Below are 16,934 nucleotides of genomic sequence, written 5' to 3' on the forward strand. Positions count from 1 at the left end.
TAACATAAAAGCCATAACTACTGACTTTCAGTTTACGGTATGGATTTTGTAGTTATGGGCTGTACCACTCACTTTTTGGCCGGACAGGCAAACTCGTAATACCGGTGTTATGGGAGTCCCATTGAAAAATTACTTTTTGAAAGCTGCGGTAGTTATGTTGCGTTACGGCCAAAAGCGTGTGTGGTACAGATATATCTGCAAAACTTGTAATACCAGCGGTAGTGAAAAAACATAATTTATGTAAGAACTTACCTGATAAATTCATTTCTTTCATATTAGCAAGAGTCCATGAGCTAGTGACGTATGGGATATACATTCCTACCAGGAGGGGCAAAGTTTCCCAAACCTCAAAATGCCTATAAATACACCCCTCACCACACCCACAATTCAGTTTAACGAATAGCCAAGAAGTGGGGTGATAAGAAAGGAGCGAAAGCATCAAAATAAGGAATTGGAATAATTGTGCTTTATACAAAAAAAGCGTAACCACCACAAAAAAGGGTGGGCCTCATGGACTCTTGCTAATATGAAAGAAATGAATTTATCAGGTAAATTCTTACATAAATTATGTTTTCTTTCATGTAATTAGCAAGAGTCCATGAGCTAGTGACGTATGGGATAATAAATACCCAAGATGTGGAACTTCCACGCAAGAGTCACCAGAGAGGGAGGGATAAAATAAAGACAGCCAATTCCGCTGAAAAATAATAATCCACAACCCAAAACAAAAGTTTTAATCTCAATAATGAAATTATAAGCAGAAGAATCAAACTGAAACAGCTGCCTGAAGTACTTTTCTACCAAAAACTGCTTCAGAAGAAGAAAACACATCAAAATGGTAGAATTTAGTAAAAGTATGCAAAGAAGACCAAGTTGCTGCTTTGCAAATCTGATCAACAGAAGCTTCATTCCTAAACGGCCAGGAAGTAGAAACTGACCTAGTAGAATGAGCCGTAATTCTTTGAGGCGGGGATTTACCCGACTCTACATAAGCATGATGAATCAAAGACTTTAACCAAGACTCCAAAGAAATGGCGGAGGCCTTCTGACCTTTTCTGGACCCAGAAAAGATAACAAATAGACTAGAAGTCTTTCTAAAATCTTTAGTAGCTTCAACATAATATTTCAAAGCTCTTACTACATCCAAAGAATGTAAAGATCTCTCTTTTGAATTCTTAGGATTAGGACATAATGAAGGGACAACAATTTCTCTACTAATGTTGTTAGAATTCACAACCTTAGGTAAAAATTTAAAAGAAGTCCGCAACACTGCCTTATCCTGATGAAAAATCAGAAAAGGAGATTCACAAGAAAGAGCAGATAACTCAGAAACTCTTCTAGCAGAAGAGATGGCCAAAAGGAACAGAACTTTCCAAGAAACTAATTTAATGTCCAGAGAATGCATAGGTTCAAACGGAGGAGCTTGTAAAGCCCTCAGAACCAAATTAAGACTCCAAGGAGGAGAAATTGACTTAATTACAGGTTTGATACGAACCAAAGCCTGTAAAAAATAATGAATATCAGGAAGAATAGCAATCTTTCTGTGAAAAAAAACAGAAAGAGCAGAGATTTGTCCTTTCAAGGAACTTGCAGACAAACCTTTATCCAAACCATCCTGAAGAAACTGTAAAATTCTAGGAATTCTGAAAGAATGCCAGGAGAATTTATGAGAGGAACACCAAGAAATGTAAGTCTTCCAGAGTCAATAATAAATCTTCCTAGACACAGATTTACGAGCCTGTAACATAGTATTAATTACTGAATCAGAGAAACCTCTATGACTAAGAATCAAGTGTTCAATTTCCATACCTTCAAATTTAATGATTTGAGATCCTGATGGAAAATAGGGCCTTGAGATAGAAGGTCTGGTCTTAACGGAAGAGTCCAAGGTTGGCAACTGGCCATCCGAATGAGATCCGCATACCAAAACCTGTGAGGCCATGATGGAGCCACCAGCAGCACAAACGAACGTTCCATTAGAATTTTGGAAATCACTCTTGGAAGAAGAACTAGAGGCGGAAAGATATAGGCAGGATGATAATTCCAAGGAAGCGACAACGCGTCCACTGCCTCCGCCTGAGGGTCCCTGGATCTGGACAGATACCTGGGAAGTTTCTTGTTTAGATGAGAGGCCATCAGATCTATTTCTGGAAGTCCCCAGATTTGAACAATCTGAAGAAATACCTCTGGGTGAAGGGACCATTCGCCCGGATGTAACGTCTGGCGACTGAGATAATCCGCTTCCCAATTGTCTACACCTGGGATGTGAACCACAGAGATTAGACAGGAGCTGGATTCCGCCCATAAAAGTATCCAAGATACTTCTTTCATAGCCTGAGGACTGTGAGTCCCACCTTGATGATTGACATATGCCACGGTTGTGACATTGTCTGTCTGAAAACAAATAAACGATTCTCTCTTCAGAAGAGGCCAGAACTGAAGAGCTCTGAAAATCGCATGGAGTTTCAAAATGTTGATTGGTAATCTCGCCTCCTGAGATTCCCAAACCCCCTGCGCTGTCAGAGATCCCCATACAGCTCCCCAACCTGACAGACTCGCATCTGTTGAGATCACAGTCCAGGTTGGATGAACAAAAGAAGCCCCTTGGACTAAACGATGGTGATCTATCCACCACGTCAGAGAGTGTCGTACATTGGGATTTAAGGATATTAATTGTGATATCTTTGTATAATCCCTGCACCACTGGTTCAGCATACAAAGCTGAAGAGGTCGCATGTGAAAACGAGCAAAGGGGATCGTGTCCGATGCAGCAGTCATGAGACCTAGAATTTCCATGCACAAATCTACCGAAGGGAATGATTGAGACTGAAGGTTTCGACAGGCTGAAACCAATTTCAGACGTCTCTTTTCTGTTAGAGACAAGGTCATGGACACTGAATCTATTTGAAAACCCAAAAAGGTTACCTTTGTCTGAGGAATCAACAAACTCTTTGGTAAATTGATCCTCCAACCATGTCTTTGAAGAAACAACACAAGTTGATTCATGTGAGATTCTGCAGAATGTAAAGATTGAGCAAGTACCAAGATATCGTCCAAATAAGGAAATACCGCAATACCCTGTTCTCTGATTACAGAGAGAAGGGCACCAAGAACCTTTGAAAAGATCCTTGGAGCTGTTGCTAGGCCAAACGGAAGGGCCACAAACTGGTAATGCTTGTCTAGAAAAGAGAATCTCAGAAACTGAAAGTGATCTGGATGAATCGGAATATGAAGATATGCATCCTGTAAATCTATTGTGGACATATAATGCCCTTGATGAACAAAAGGCAGAATAGTCCTTATAGTTACCATTTTGAATGTTGGTATTCTTACATAACGATTCAATATCTTTAGATCCAGAACTGGTCTGAAGGAATTCTCCTTCTTTGGTACAATGAATATATTTGAGTAAAACCCCAGACCCTGTTCCAGAACTGGAACTGGCACAATTACTCCAGTCAACTCTAGATCTGAAACACATTTCAGAAATGCCTGAGCCTTCACTGGGTTTATTGGAATGCGAGAGAGAAAAAATCTCTTCACAGGCGTCCTTACCTTGAAACCTATTCTGTACCCTTGTGAAACAATGTTCTGAATCCAAAGACTGTGAATCGAATTGATCCAAATGTCTTTGAAAAATCGTAACCTGCTCCCTACCAGCTGTGCTGGAATGAGGGCCGCACCTTCATGTGGACTTGGGAACTGGTTTTGACTTTCTAAAAGGCTTGGTTTTATTCCAGATTGGGGAAGGTTTTCAGACAGAAACCGTTCCTTTAGGGGAAGGGTCAGGCTTCTGTTCCTTATTCTGACGAAAGGAACGAAAACGATTAGCAGCCCTGTATTTACCTTTAGATTTTTTGTCTTGAGGCAAAAAAGTTCCTTTCCCCCCAGTAACAGTTGAAATAATAGAATCCAACTGGGAACCAAATAATTTATTACCTTGGAAAGAAAGAGAAAGCAAAGTTGACTTAGAAGACATATCTGCATTCCAAGTTTTAAGCCATAAAGCTCTTCTAGCTAAAATAGCTAAAGACATATACCTGACATCAACAAATAAAGTTATTAGCATGTTGAAGGAGTTTAACAATGCTATGAGTATTATGGTCTGACACTTGTTGTGCTAAAGCCTCCAACCAAAAAGTGGAAGCGGCAGCAACATCAGCCAAAGAAATAGCAGGCCTAAGAAGATTACCTGAACATAAATAAGCTTTCCTTAGAAAGGATTCAATCTTCCTATCTAAAGGATCCTTAAAGGAAGTACTATCTGCCGTAGGAATAGTAGTACGTTTAGCAAGAGTAGAGATAGCCCCATCAACTTTAGGGATTTTGTCCCAAAACTCTAATCTGTCAGATGGCACAGGATACAATTTCTTAAACCTTTGAGAAGGAGTAAATGAAGTACCCATATTATTCCATTCCCTAGAAATTACTTCAGAAATAGCATCAGGGACAGGAAAAACTTCTGGAATAACCATAGGAGGTTTAAAAACCGAATTTAAACGCTTAGTAGATTTAGTATCAAGAGGACTAGATTCCTCCATCTCTAAAGCGATTAAAACTTCTTTAAGTAAAGAGCGAATAAATTCCATCTTAAATAAATATGAAGATTTATCAGTGTCAATATCTGAGACAGAATCCTCTGAACCAGAAAAATCCTCATCAGATACAGACAAATCAGAATGATGACGGTCATTTAAAATTTCATCTGAAAAATTAGAAGTTTTAAAAGACCTTTTACGTTTATTGGAAGGAGGAATAACAGACATAGCCTTCCTAATAGATTTAGAAACAAATTCTCTTATATTAACAGGAACATCCTGAGTATTAGATGTTGAGGGAACAGCAACAGGTAATGGTATATTACTAATGGAAATACTATCTGCATTAGCAAGCTTATCATGACATTCATCACAAACTACAGGAGGAACAGTTACCACAAGTTTACAACACATGCACTTAACTTTGGTAGAACCAGCATCAGGCAGCGTCTTTCCAGAAGTAGATTCTGATCCAGGGTCAATCTGAGACATCTTGCAATATGTAATAGAAAAAACAACATATAAAGCAAAATTATCAAATTCCTTAAATGACAGTTTCAGGAATGGGAAAAAAATGCCAATGAACAAGCCTCTAGCAACCAGAAGCAATGAAAAAATGAGACTGAAATAATGTGAAAAAAAGGTGGAAACAAAAATGACCCCCACATTTTTTAGCGCCAAAAAAGACGCCCACATTATTGGCGCCTAAATTTTTTTGGTGCCAAGAATGACGCCACATCCGGAACGCCGACATTTTTGACGCAAAGTATGACGCCGGAAATGACAAAAAAAAATTTGCGCCAAAAAAATCTGCGCCAAGAATGATGCAATAAATTGAAGCATTTTCAGCCCCCGCGAGCCTAACAGCCCACAGGGAAAAAAAGTCAATTTGAAAACAATTTTTAAGGTAAGAAAAAAATTGAATATTCATATGCATTATCCCAAATAATGAAACTGACTTGTCTGAAATAAGGAATATTGATCATCCTGAATCAAGGCAAATATAAGTTTAAAGACATATATTTAGAACTTTATATATAAAGTGCCCAACCATAGCTTAGAGTGTCACAAAAAATAAGACTTACTTACCCCAGGACACTCATCTACATTAAGTAGACAGCCAAACCAGTACTGAAACGAGAATCAGTAGAGGTAATGGTATATATAAGAGTATATCGTCGATCTGAAAAGGGAGGTAAGAGATGAATCTCTACGACCGATAACAGAGAACCTATGAAATAGATCCCCTAGAGGAAGACCATTGTATTCAAATAGGCAATACTCTCTTCACATCCCTCTGACATTCACTGCACTCTGAGAGGAAAACCGGGCTCCAGCCTGCTGCAAAGTGCATATCAACGTAGAATCTAGCACAAACTTACTTCACCACCTCCACGGGAGGCAAAGTTTGTAAAACTGAATTATGGGTGTGGTGAGGGGTGTATTTATAGGCATTTTAAGGTTTGGGAAACTTTGCCCCTCCTGGTAGGAATGTATATCCCATACGTCACTAGCTCATGGACTCTTGCTAATTACATGAAAGAAAGCAGCGTTATGAAGCGTTTTCACTCATAACGCAAAACTCGTAATCTAGCCGATTATTAGCTCCTCCAAATTAAAGGGATATTAAACCCAATTTTTTAGCGTTTGCTGATTGGTGACTATATTGGCTACACCAATCCGTAAGCCCTACCCAGGTACTGAAGCAAGAATGGGCCGGCTCCTAAGCTTAAATTCCTGCTTTTCAAATAAATATACCAAGAGAACAAGAAAACTTGATAATAGGAGTAAATTAGAAAGTTGCTTAAAATTGCATGCTCTATCTGAATCATTAAAGAAAGAAAATTGGGTTTAATATCCCTTTAAATATACTGATCAGTATTCTGATTGTTGTGTTCGTCAGCATTATTTGCTTTAAAGGACCACTCATTGCATTTTCTTTTTGTTATGCACATGTTAGTTATGCAATGCTACTGCATTAACACCTACTCTGACTTTCAAATAAGCAGTAGATTTTTTTTTCTGACAAATTAATTTTTTCTCCCATTTCCCGGCTCTCTTTATCATGTGACAGACATCAACCAATCACAGACTAGTATACGTATACCTTGTGCACATGCTCAGAAGGATCTTCTTCCCCTGAACGGGTGAATATAAAAAGATTGAGCAAAATTTGATAATGGAAGTTAATTGGAAAATGTCTTAAAACTGAATGCTCTATCTGAATCATAAACGTTTATTTTTACTTGAGTGTCCCTTTAAGTTATAAAGATTCATATTTTCCTGTCTCTGGCATTTTTGTGACAGAAGATTTATTTAAAAAAAGTATTAAATGTATTTAAAAAAATATTTAATAAAGTTAAAACAATGTCTAAAACTGACATGTATCAAATTGTAACTTTAGCTAACTACGCATTTAAATTGCTAATGTTCTGAGTACATTAAACTACTGGGCACAAATACAATAGAAAAATCATTACTAACTAATTAGCTATGTATTTTTCTTGTCGTGCCCATCAGTTTAAGGTCTCTTTAGCATACAATAAAGAATATTATTGAAATAAGAGAAGATACGTAAACGGCACTGCAGAATATGTTCTATTGTGCGTATGAATGGAAAGCAACTAAGTGGTGAAATAAAATTATTTAAATGGATATAAAACACAATTTTTATTTTGTTATTTAGACAGAGCTTCCAATTTTTAAACAGTTTCTAATTTACTTCTAATATCAAATTTGCTTCGTTCCTATGATATTCTTTGTTGAAGAGATACCTATGGAGTCTGGAGAACTACATGGCAGGAAGTAGTGCTGCCCTCTAGTGCTCTTGCAAAACTGCTGCAATATAGTGCTCTAGACATGGGCAGGATCCTAGGCTTCTTTTCAACAAAAGATACTAAAAGAATGAAGAAAAATAGGTTTATTCAGAAACAAGAACGATCATTAAATACTGTAATAAAATAAGGTTGTATCAATACACTTTCAGAAGCTCAGCAACTGTGTTTATAGATATAATGTATTATATAAACATTCTGTTTGCTCCAATTAAACGAGGGAATTCATTTTTTTTATAAAGGGGCATTAAACCCACCCAAAAAATTATTTTGTGATTAATGCAATTTACAAAAAAATAATTAATTAATTTCTATCAAATTTACTTCATTCTCATGATATTCTTTGTTGAAGGGATATGTAGATAGGTAGTGTTCACATTTCTGTAGAAGTACATGACAGGAAGAATTACTGCCATCTACTGTTACTGTAAATGTATAACATAGTTATAAAACGTGCACGCTCCTACACCTTCCTACCTGCTTTGTATCAAAGGATATCAAGAGAACGGTTTAAATTTGATAATAGAAGTTTATTGGAAAGTTGTTTTATTTGTATGTTGTTTAATTTTACACTTTTTATTATGGGTTAATGTTACTTTAAGGCACAAAATAAAATTGCTGTAGACAGAATCTTTAATGTTTCAGTTTGAATTCCTTTATAGGGCAGGTTAGATAGATATTCGTAAATAGTTAATAATGGGACATTACACAATCTGCAACAGAACAAAACTGTAAATGATGTTTAATTATTTGCCTCTTATTTATTTTTATTATTTTTTACTTTGTTGACATAACCCAGCTTCAAAATTGAAGAGTTGTGTTCCTTCCTTCTCATTGTTGCATTTTTATTTGTCTTATGTATTTATTTAACCTTTTCAAATGTCTTTTTTACAGGGCTAATTATTATTTTTATATATTTAGCATGTTATTAGAATTGTCCCTAGTTTTTTTTATTATTGTTTTAAATAAGTAAGTAAACATAATAAAAAAATATGAAAATAATCAATAGATTAAAAAAAAGTTGAAGATTTACATAATTTGCTATAGTTTGGAATGAATTATCCTTGGAAGATGATACAATATACTTTAATCTAAAAGGAATCAGGTGTTAATAATGTTCAGCAGTGAAAGAGTTTAAGGAAATAAATATCTTTTTAACTGAACCCTCCCAAATAGTCTAACATGGAGAAAAAAAAAAGTGATGTTTACCTTGATTGTAAAGATTAAAAACTTTTCCTTCCCCTCCTGTATGATGTCACTAAGACATGCTTGGCACTTTATAAAAGGGAAGGTGTGAGAATGTCTGATAGCACAGCAGGCGGATAGCCCTAACATGGGGTACCAATGTATCATCCTGTGGATGCTGGGACTGGCACTCACAAGCGCATATGAAGTGAAGACAGGTAATTTTATAACTGCTACATTTCCATAAAACATCTCTTGTTTTCTGAAGTTTCCTGATTTATTGTTGGGCAGAGAATAAAAGAAAGAAGCAGTGGCATAAATAACTGTTAAATAAAATAATTTAGCTGAACTGTGAACTATGCCAGCAATGGATACTATAGCAGAGTTAGGTGCAATAACCTTAGTAAAACAAACAAACTATTATTTTTGGAGAGATACAATATTTTAGTGAATTATTTCTATAAAAAAGCACATGAATTAGATCTGTTTTTCTTTTTTAATGATGATAAATAAACATTTTCTATCTTTATGGGCTAATTTTGCAAAGAGGGGGGGTGACATCAGTTGGAAGCCAACTTACAATGTCAGTGAGTCACAAACAAAAATTTAGAAAAACCATTAGTTAAAAATTGTAAAGCATGACAAGTATGTGTACCATTTCTTGTTCAGTAAAGTATTTCCTATCAGTAACATACAAGCAGAATATTGAGCTAACCATTGTGTATCTAGTTATGTGTGTGTTTATGTATTATATATATTGTATGTGTATGTGTGTATATATATATATATGTGTGTGTGTGTGTGTATATAAATACATATATACTGTATATGTGTGTATGTGTGTATATATATATATATGTGTGTGTGTGTGTGTGTATAAATACATATATACTGTATATGTGTGTATGTATGTATATATATATATATATATATATATATATATATATATATACACACACACACACACAGGGGTGGAAAAATATCACTTTGGTTTACTAGTTAGGGGTTAAGCTACTAGCCCAGAGGGAAATAGTTAGTAGTCCACTAGATGTCAAAGATAGAAAAAGTCAAATTTCTAAGTCATCCGCTGCAATTTCTAAGTCTTCCTGGACCACTGGAGATTTCAAGCCCTGTATGTGTGTGTGTGTGTGTGTGTGTGTGTGTGTGTGTGTGTGTGTATATATATATATATATATATATTTATATATATACACACACACAAATATATATATAACCTGAAAATAAGTTATTTTATTTGTTATTTTTACCTGGGGAATCAAAACAATTAGACCCCTGTAATAATGTGTTCTTCTCTGATTTGTGGTCAAGGGTTACACATTTGGATAACCACCCTATGAACTGATGTTCTATGACTGTTTACCAGTATGTATCCCATTGTATGCAGTAGCTATTATTATTAGGTAATGTGAAATTGATGATGTAAGTGAATTGTGCTATGTTGGGGAATAACCAACAAGTCTAATTTGTCAGAACATAGATCTAAGCACACTGAATTGGTAGGAGCTGAAGAGAAGTTAATTGCTATAGAATCATAAATTGTGATGGCAGAAAAGAACCAAATGGTCTAGTTGTCATATTGTCTTCTGAATTCATTCATTCTTAGGATAGCCTTACGCATAGCCAGACATCCTTAAATTCACTCACAGTTTCTGTCTTTACCACCTCTATTTTATGTCTGCTCAGTGAATCAGGTTTTCCTTCTCTGAAGAAGAGATTCCTCAAATTACCCCAGAACCCTCTACCCTTCAGCTTTAAATTATAACCCCATGTTCTAGAGTGAGCAATAAGCTGTGAAAAATGTTTTTTTAACCACATACAATTTAGGACCTCTTTTTTGAATAGTTTATATTTTATGTTTACAGCGCTGTGGAATCTGTTGGCGCTCTACAAATACCTGATAATAATAATAATAATAATAATTATGTATCTATATTTTTCCAGAGATACAGTCACTATTTATGATAATGCTTAATGATTGATATATAACGCAAACGCATTGCCCTAGACTGCTCGGCCATCCTGACAAAGTTTGGGATTTCACAAGTAGCTATAGACCCTCTATCTCTGTTTGAAAAACTGATTTTTCTTTTCCCTCAACAAAGATTCCAAGATATGTCTTTAACTACTTTTGAGACATTCTGTATATGAAATTGATAGACATCATTTATTAATTTAGTATTATTTGGTTAGCATGATTCCTATATTTTCAGGCTAGTTATGTAACAATAGTGGCAGTATTTTCATTATTATTTATTAATACATTATTATTATTATAAAAGGTTGCACCAAGATTGGACTCTGAATCCAGCGATCTTAATTCAAGAGTGCTAACCATTACACCATGAAACCCTTGGTGGAGCATTTGCTCCCGTTCTTCCTTTACATTTGCTGCTCTTCATATTACTCCCTATACAACTAAGTATCCTACTGGCTTTACCTGCTGCACTGCTGCATGGCTTAACCTATTTCACATAGTTTGAAACAATAATTGCCAAGTACTCTTTTTTTTGTTTACTACTTATTTTGTTACCTATTACTCCTAACACTATGTATACTTTGCCCACATGGTTTTCAAATATTACCACTTGTAAATGCTATATTGTTAGGAATATGATTTAGTTGATATTACAAAAAGTAATGATTTAGCGTTTGCCCATAGGGCTCTTACTACAGTGAATCTGAACCCTTTTTATCTATGTTCTACAGGGCGAATCCTTAACCACGGCCACTATGTCTGCAGCACCTGGGGAAACTATCATTTCAAGACCTTTGATGGACACGTTTATCAGTTTCCTGGGCTCTGCAGTTACAACCTGGCCTCAGATTGTCAGGAGGCCTACAAGGAATTCTCTGTCCACATTCAGCGTGCCACAGACAGTGGTCATCCACTCGTTGAACAAGTTATAATCACCATTAAAGATATCGTCCTTCAGCTAAAGAGCAATTTAGTCGTGGTGAATGGAGTCATGTGAGTCAATTCTTTAAATTCTTACCCTGTCCTGTAAAACGTATGAACACTTGCAATGCCCACCTCCTTTCCAATTCAAATTTGTTTTATTTATTATATAAATAGTATTTACATTTTATTTATTAGATTTAATATTTAATTATTTAGATATATCACACAGTTTAGCAAATCAGCTTCATAAAGTAACATACTTTGTAGGTATCAGAAATCTTTCTCATTTGAAAGCTTTTTGCAGCTATGTAGAAAGACTGCATGTGCACATCTCTCTTTAAAGGGACAGTAAAGTAAAAATTAAACTTAAATGGATTGGATAATTTTAAACAATTTTCCAGTTTACTTCTGTTATCAATTTACTTAGTTCTATTGGCATCCTTTGTTAAAAAGTAATCCTAGGTGAGCTCAGGAACATGCATATGTCTTTAGCCATCTGGCAGTCGTGTTTGCAACAATGTTTATAGCAATGTTATACATGATTGCAAAGACAGTTGCCATAGAATATTACAGACACTCTATGGCAGCAGAGTTTGCAACTATGTATAAGATTGGTTTAAACATTGTTGCAACACTGTTGCCAGATGGCTATGAACAGGTGCACGCTTCTGAGCTCACCCAGGATTACTCTTTAACAAAGGATACAAAAAAAACTAAGCAAAACTGATAATAGAAGTAAATTGGAAAGCTGTTTTAAATTGCTTGCTCTATCTGAATTATAAATGGTTAATTTTTACTTTATTGTCCCTTTAATAAGAATTAATTGTTATTATTTTATTGACACAATTTCACTCATCTTACCAAAACTTTTTAATGCAATCGAGATTTAAGTATTTTTAAAATTCATAGTAGATGTAACCCTTGAAAAGGCGTTCGAATTTGAGGTCTTTTGCTTCTGCCACTGAAAAACAGTAATAATTTTTACTAGAATTATTTTTGCTACTAGAAGTATATTGCAAATTACTTCTATTTCAAAATGAAATCTACCCCTGCACATTTAAATTTTTAACTTTCTATCCCTTTAAAGGGACCATAAATATATCTAGAGTTTGTGAAAAAAAATTGTGCTTTGTTCCACTTTCCAAATAACATAATCTATCTGAATTGCAGCATTTGTAGGTAACATAATTTGCTTTTCAGCTTCTTTAGGGAATGTGGGACAAACTTAATGTATTCACAAAAGCAAGAGATGTTTAAAATCCTTTTAAAATACAGAAAACATAGTAAGCATAAATAAAGAATATATATTACAAAGCTTTTTTGCCACTCATATTTCAATATTTTATGGGAAATTCCATTTTGTGTTTAATGTCTCTTTAATGTAATTGGTAACTATTTCTTCCTTTTGCTGATTCTTTAAATATCTCAGAAAATGAACTTTACAAATATTAGATAACAAATAAGTTGATCCACCCAAAGATAACATTGCATTGAAGTTTGATAAAATCTGTCCCTATAACAACAATTATAAAATAAATTACTTTATCATTATCTTGACATATTGCTCACAGTATATACTACTACCTTTTTTTTTTTTTAAAACACCTTTTCAATCAATCTTTGAGACTCCGCCCTTAATTTTTTATGCATTTGACAAGTCTTTTTATATTCCTCATTCTTCTATTAACCTCTAATAAGAATATGCTGTCTTTGTACTTGTGATAAATGTATTTTGTACAGTAACTGATTGACCAGCACCTGAAAAGTCCCTTTTTTTAAGTATTTCCAGTTGTACAAATTTGAACTTTGCGAGAGAAAATGTGCAAATGAAACAGTCAATAACTCAACCTTTCACACGTTTATGTTCTTCCTGCTATGATATACTTGTCTCCCACTAATATTTTATTGTTAATCCATTTATTCATCTGATTCCTCCATTAAATTTGATGTCTTTTTTTAAACTATTGTGCAATTAACCTTCACCACAAATTTAGGTATTCTGCTTCCCATTTGCCTAAGTCATGAGTAACAAAATATTATTCCTAGCTTGAAATGTGTTTTTTTTCTACATATATTTTTTAACTAAAATCTTTCCAAGCCCCACAAATCTTCATCCTATATATTTTGGTTGGCTACTTAATTTTATATATTATAATTGTTGATCAGTCTTAATCTAGGTGCTCAGTATCTATCTTACTTCTATTTATTTTAGAGTGTAAAAATGTCATAGTTGACATTTCAAATACAAATATCTTAAAATACCTTTCACTTACTAGGTACCAGTCTAAAGCAAAGCTTTTATTTAAAAATTATGTTTATAATTTCTAAAGAGATTTCAATGAGAAAAACATTGTCTTGAACAGTTATTCTAATATTACCTATTTATAAACTTGCACTTGAATCATTTCAGCTTGAAAATTATATAATTCTTTTGTTTCTCTAACTTATGTATAAACAATGTTTAAATAGTGATACAGGTATGGTAAACCTTATAATATGTAAACTGTAATACATATATATTTAAATATTGATTTTACTCCCACTTTAATACACATTGAACTATGAAAAATAAGATTTCATTTTTATACACATATAGAAGCTTCACATCTATTTGTCTGTCTCTATCTATCCATCTATCTATCTATCTATCTATCTATCTATCTATCTATCTATCTATGTCTGTCTCTCACTCTCTCTCTATCAATCTATCTATCTAAATATATCTCTATCTATCTATCTATCTATCTATCTATCTATCTATCTATCTATCTATCTATCTATCTATCTATCTATCAGTATCTATCATCTATCTATCTATCTATCTAATATCTCTCTATCTCTGTCTGTCTGTTTCTCTTTATCTATCTATCTATCTATCTATCATCTGTCTGTCTGCCCGTCCCTCCGTCCAACTATCTGTATTTATCTATCTACCAGTATCTATCTATCTCTGTCTGTCTGTTTCTATCTACCATCCATCTGTCTATCTGCCTGCCTGCCAATCTGTCTCTCCATCTGTCTGTCTATCTTCTATCTATCTATCTATCTATCTATCTATCTATCTATCTATCTATCGCTCTGTTTATCTATTTATCTGTCTATCTATGCATTAGTCGATAGAAATAAATACATGTGGATAGATTATACATACAGTATATATATGTGTCTTTAACTTTAATATATACCAGCCCTTATGTACACTTAAGCTCATTTGATTTAATTGTATTGCATATGCAACGTATCCAATTTAAATACATTGGCATGAGTTTAATAGGAATCCTAAATATAGCTGCATATAAAGAATTGCAAGGTAAACCCCCATTTGAACTACTCCAGTGAAATTTAGACTCACCTGGCAGCTATATTTAATAATTTTTTATCCCCTAAAATAACTATTGTTTTGTTAGGAAACCTTAGATGTTATTGGAACTGATATTTGACCAACTTGTTCCAATTATTGTCAGGATTATCTGTTTCCCAGGGTTACCTGGAAATCCTGTATTGTTCCCTCCATAGCACAATAGAATTGGGTGACTATGTGCAAAGCATCATGGGTCATATGCATTTTGAAAATGATACCTTCACCAAAAATAATATCTTCAGTGTTTTAAAGCACTACTATAATATACACAGTTTACAGGACATTACAGACAGTGTGAACATTTTCTGGTTTTTTTTTCTATTTGTGACATAATATAATTTAGTTAAACTCACAATAGTTTGGCAGCAAATTAAAAGCAAACTTTCCTTTGGCAGATTCTGAGTTTACAGTGTGATCTACTTTTTATAGTCAATAGGTAACCTAACATCTGCACTTGATATCTTAACACTACTTAATTGATATGGTCCATGATGCATTGCACAACAGTTGGCTTGCGTTCCACATTTCACTATATTGAGAAAGTTTAATTACTTATCTCACAGAGGATAAAACACCAACATATATGACTCTATAGGGCTTATTTTTGGTGAAGATATCAACCTATAAGAATATATATTTCTGGGAAGGAAATTCCTTTCTCCATTTAAAATATTAAAGGGACAGTAAACGTTTGATAACATGTTACATAGTGTAGAATATGAAATTTGACCTCTTGTACAAAGCTGTCCTTTTTTACGCAGCAGTTTGTTCAACTAGCTCGTCGCGGGCTTACTGTCTAATCACAGCGAGGCTGATCATGCTATTCAACTGCATGTAGTGTGCTCCTGTTTGCTTTTAAACAAAAGAGACAATGAAAACAAAGCAAATTTAATAACAGTAAACTTGAAAACTAAAAGTACAAACACTACCAAAATCATTAATGTTTATTGACTTTCATGCCTATTTAAAGGGATATGAAACCCAGGTTTTTTCTTTAATGATTCAGATAGATCAGCAATTTTAAGCAACTTTCTAATTTACTCCTATTATCAATTTTTCTTTGTTCTTTGCTATCTTTATTTGAAAAAGCAGGAATGTAAGCTTAGGAGCCGGACCATTTTTGGTTCAGCACCTTGGTAGCGCTTGCTGATTGGTGGCTAAAGGTAACCACCAATCAGCAAGCGCCACACAGGGTTGCTGAACCAAAAATCTGATGGCTCCTAAGCTTATATTCTTGCCTCTTCTAATAAAGATACCAAGAGAACAAAGAAAAAAATGATAATAGGAGTAAATTAAAACATTGCTTAAAATTGCATGCTCTATTCGAATAATGAAAGAAACGTTTTGGGTCTCATATCCCTTTAAGTTAAAGTTACATAACTAGAAGGAAATGCATATTTTGGATTATTTGATCATCCTACAGCTACTTTAGTCATTCTTCTGTTCTTAGAAACATCCATTTTCAAAATACAAAACTGTACTACAATTTCAGGTATCCTCTTTTAGCTGTAACAAATACCTACTATTCTAATATGTCTTTATATTTTATCTTTAAATAATAAATAATGCAGCTGATCTTTTGGATAAGTTCCAGTATATTAGATGAGTTTGTTTAGGGAGTTGCCAGGGTGTGGCGTATTGGATAATCCATTTATAGCAGAATTTCTCAATGGTTATATCAAGCTTTTTATGTGTCTAAGAGCATATGGTTAGTAGTATGAAGAAGGTCAGGAACCTTATAAGGAAGCTATAAATATTTACAGCAATTCTGTATCCTGTTCACTATTAATAGATTTTTTACCCATTTATAGGGAAAGTATATACATAATGCAATAGAAATACTTCATACTCATACAAATATAAAAATGAATAGAATAAAATATGTTTAAAAATAAACTATTTAAGAAAGCTTTCATATTTTTAAATGTTTCATATTAAGATTTTTAATCATACAGTATACACATTTAAATATATGTGGTCAGTTACAACAACAATATTAAAAAAATAAGCCACCAATTAACTTGCTTATTGATTATTAAATAAAAAAGTTACTTATTAGGGAAAGGGCAGAGTTGTGTATAAAAAGGAACACCATA

General features: G+C 34.0%; 1 protein-coding gene across 1 annotated transcript in view; it reads left to right on the forward strand.

Moving 5' to 3' along the window:
- Positions 1–16,934, forward strand: part of LOC128636234 (mucin-2) — a 212,029-nt gene that overhangs the window by 73,136 nt on the left and 121,959 nt on the right. Inside the window, exon 3 of the mRNA XM_053689272.1 lies at positions 11,185–11,546. Within this exon, the coding sequence (XP_053545247.1) occupies positions 11,185–11,546 (362 nt within the window). The remainder of the gene's footprint in view (positions 1–11,184; positions 11,547–16,934) is intronic.

This window comes from Bombina bombina, chromosome 7 (assembly GCF_027579735.1).
Source record: "Bombina bombina isolate aBomBom1 chromosome 7, aBomBom1.pri, whole genome shotgun sequence".
In the NCBI taxonomy this organism is placed as follows: domain Eukaryota; kingdom Metazoa; phylum Chordata; class Amphibia; order Anura; family Bombinatoridae; genus Bombina; species Bombina bombina.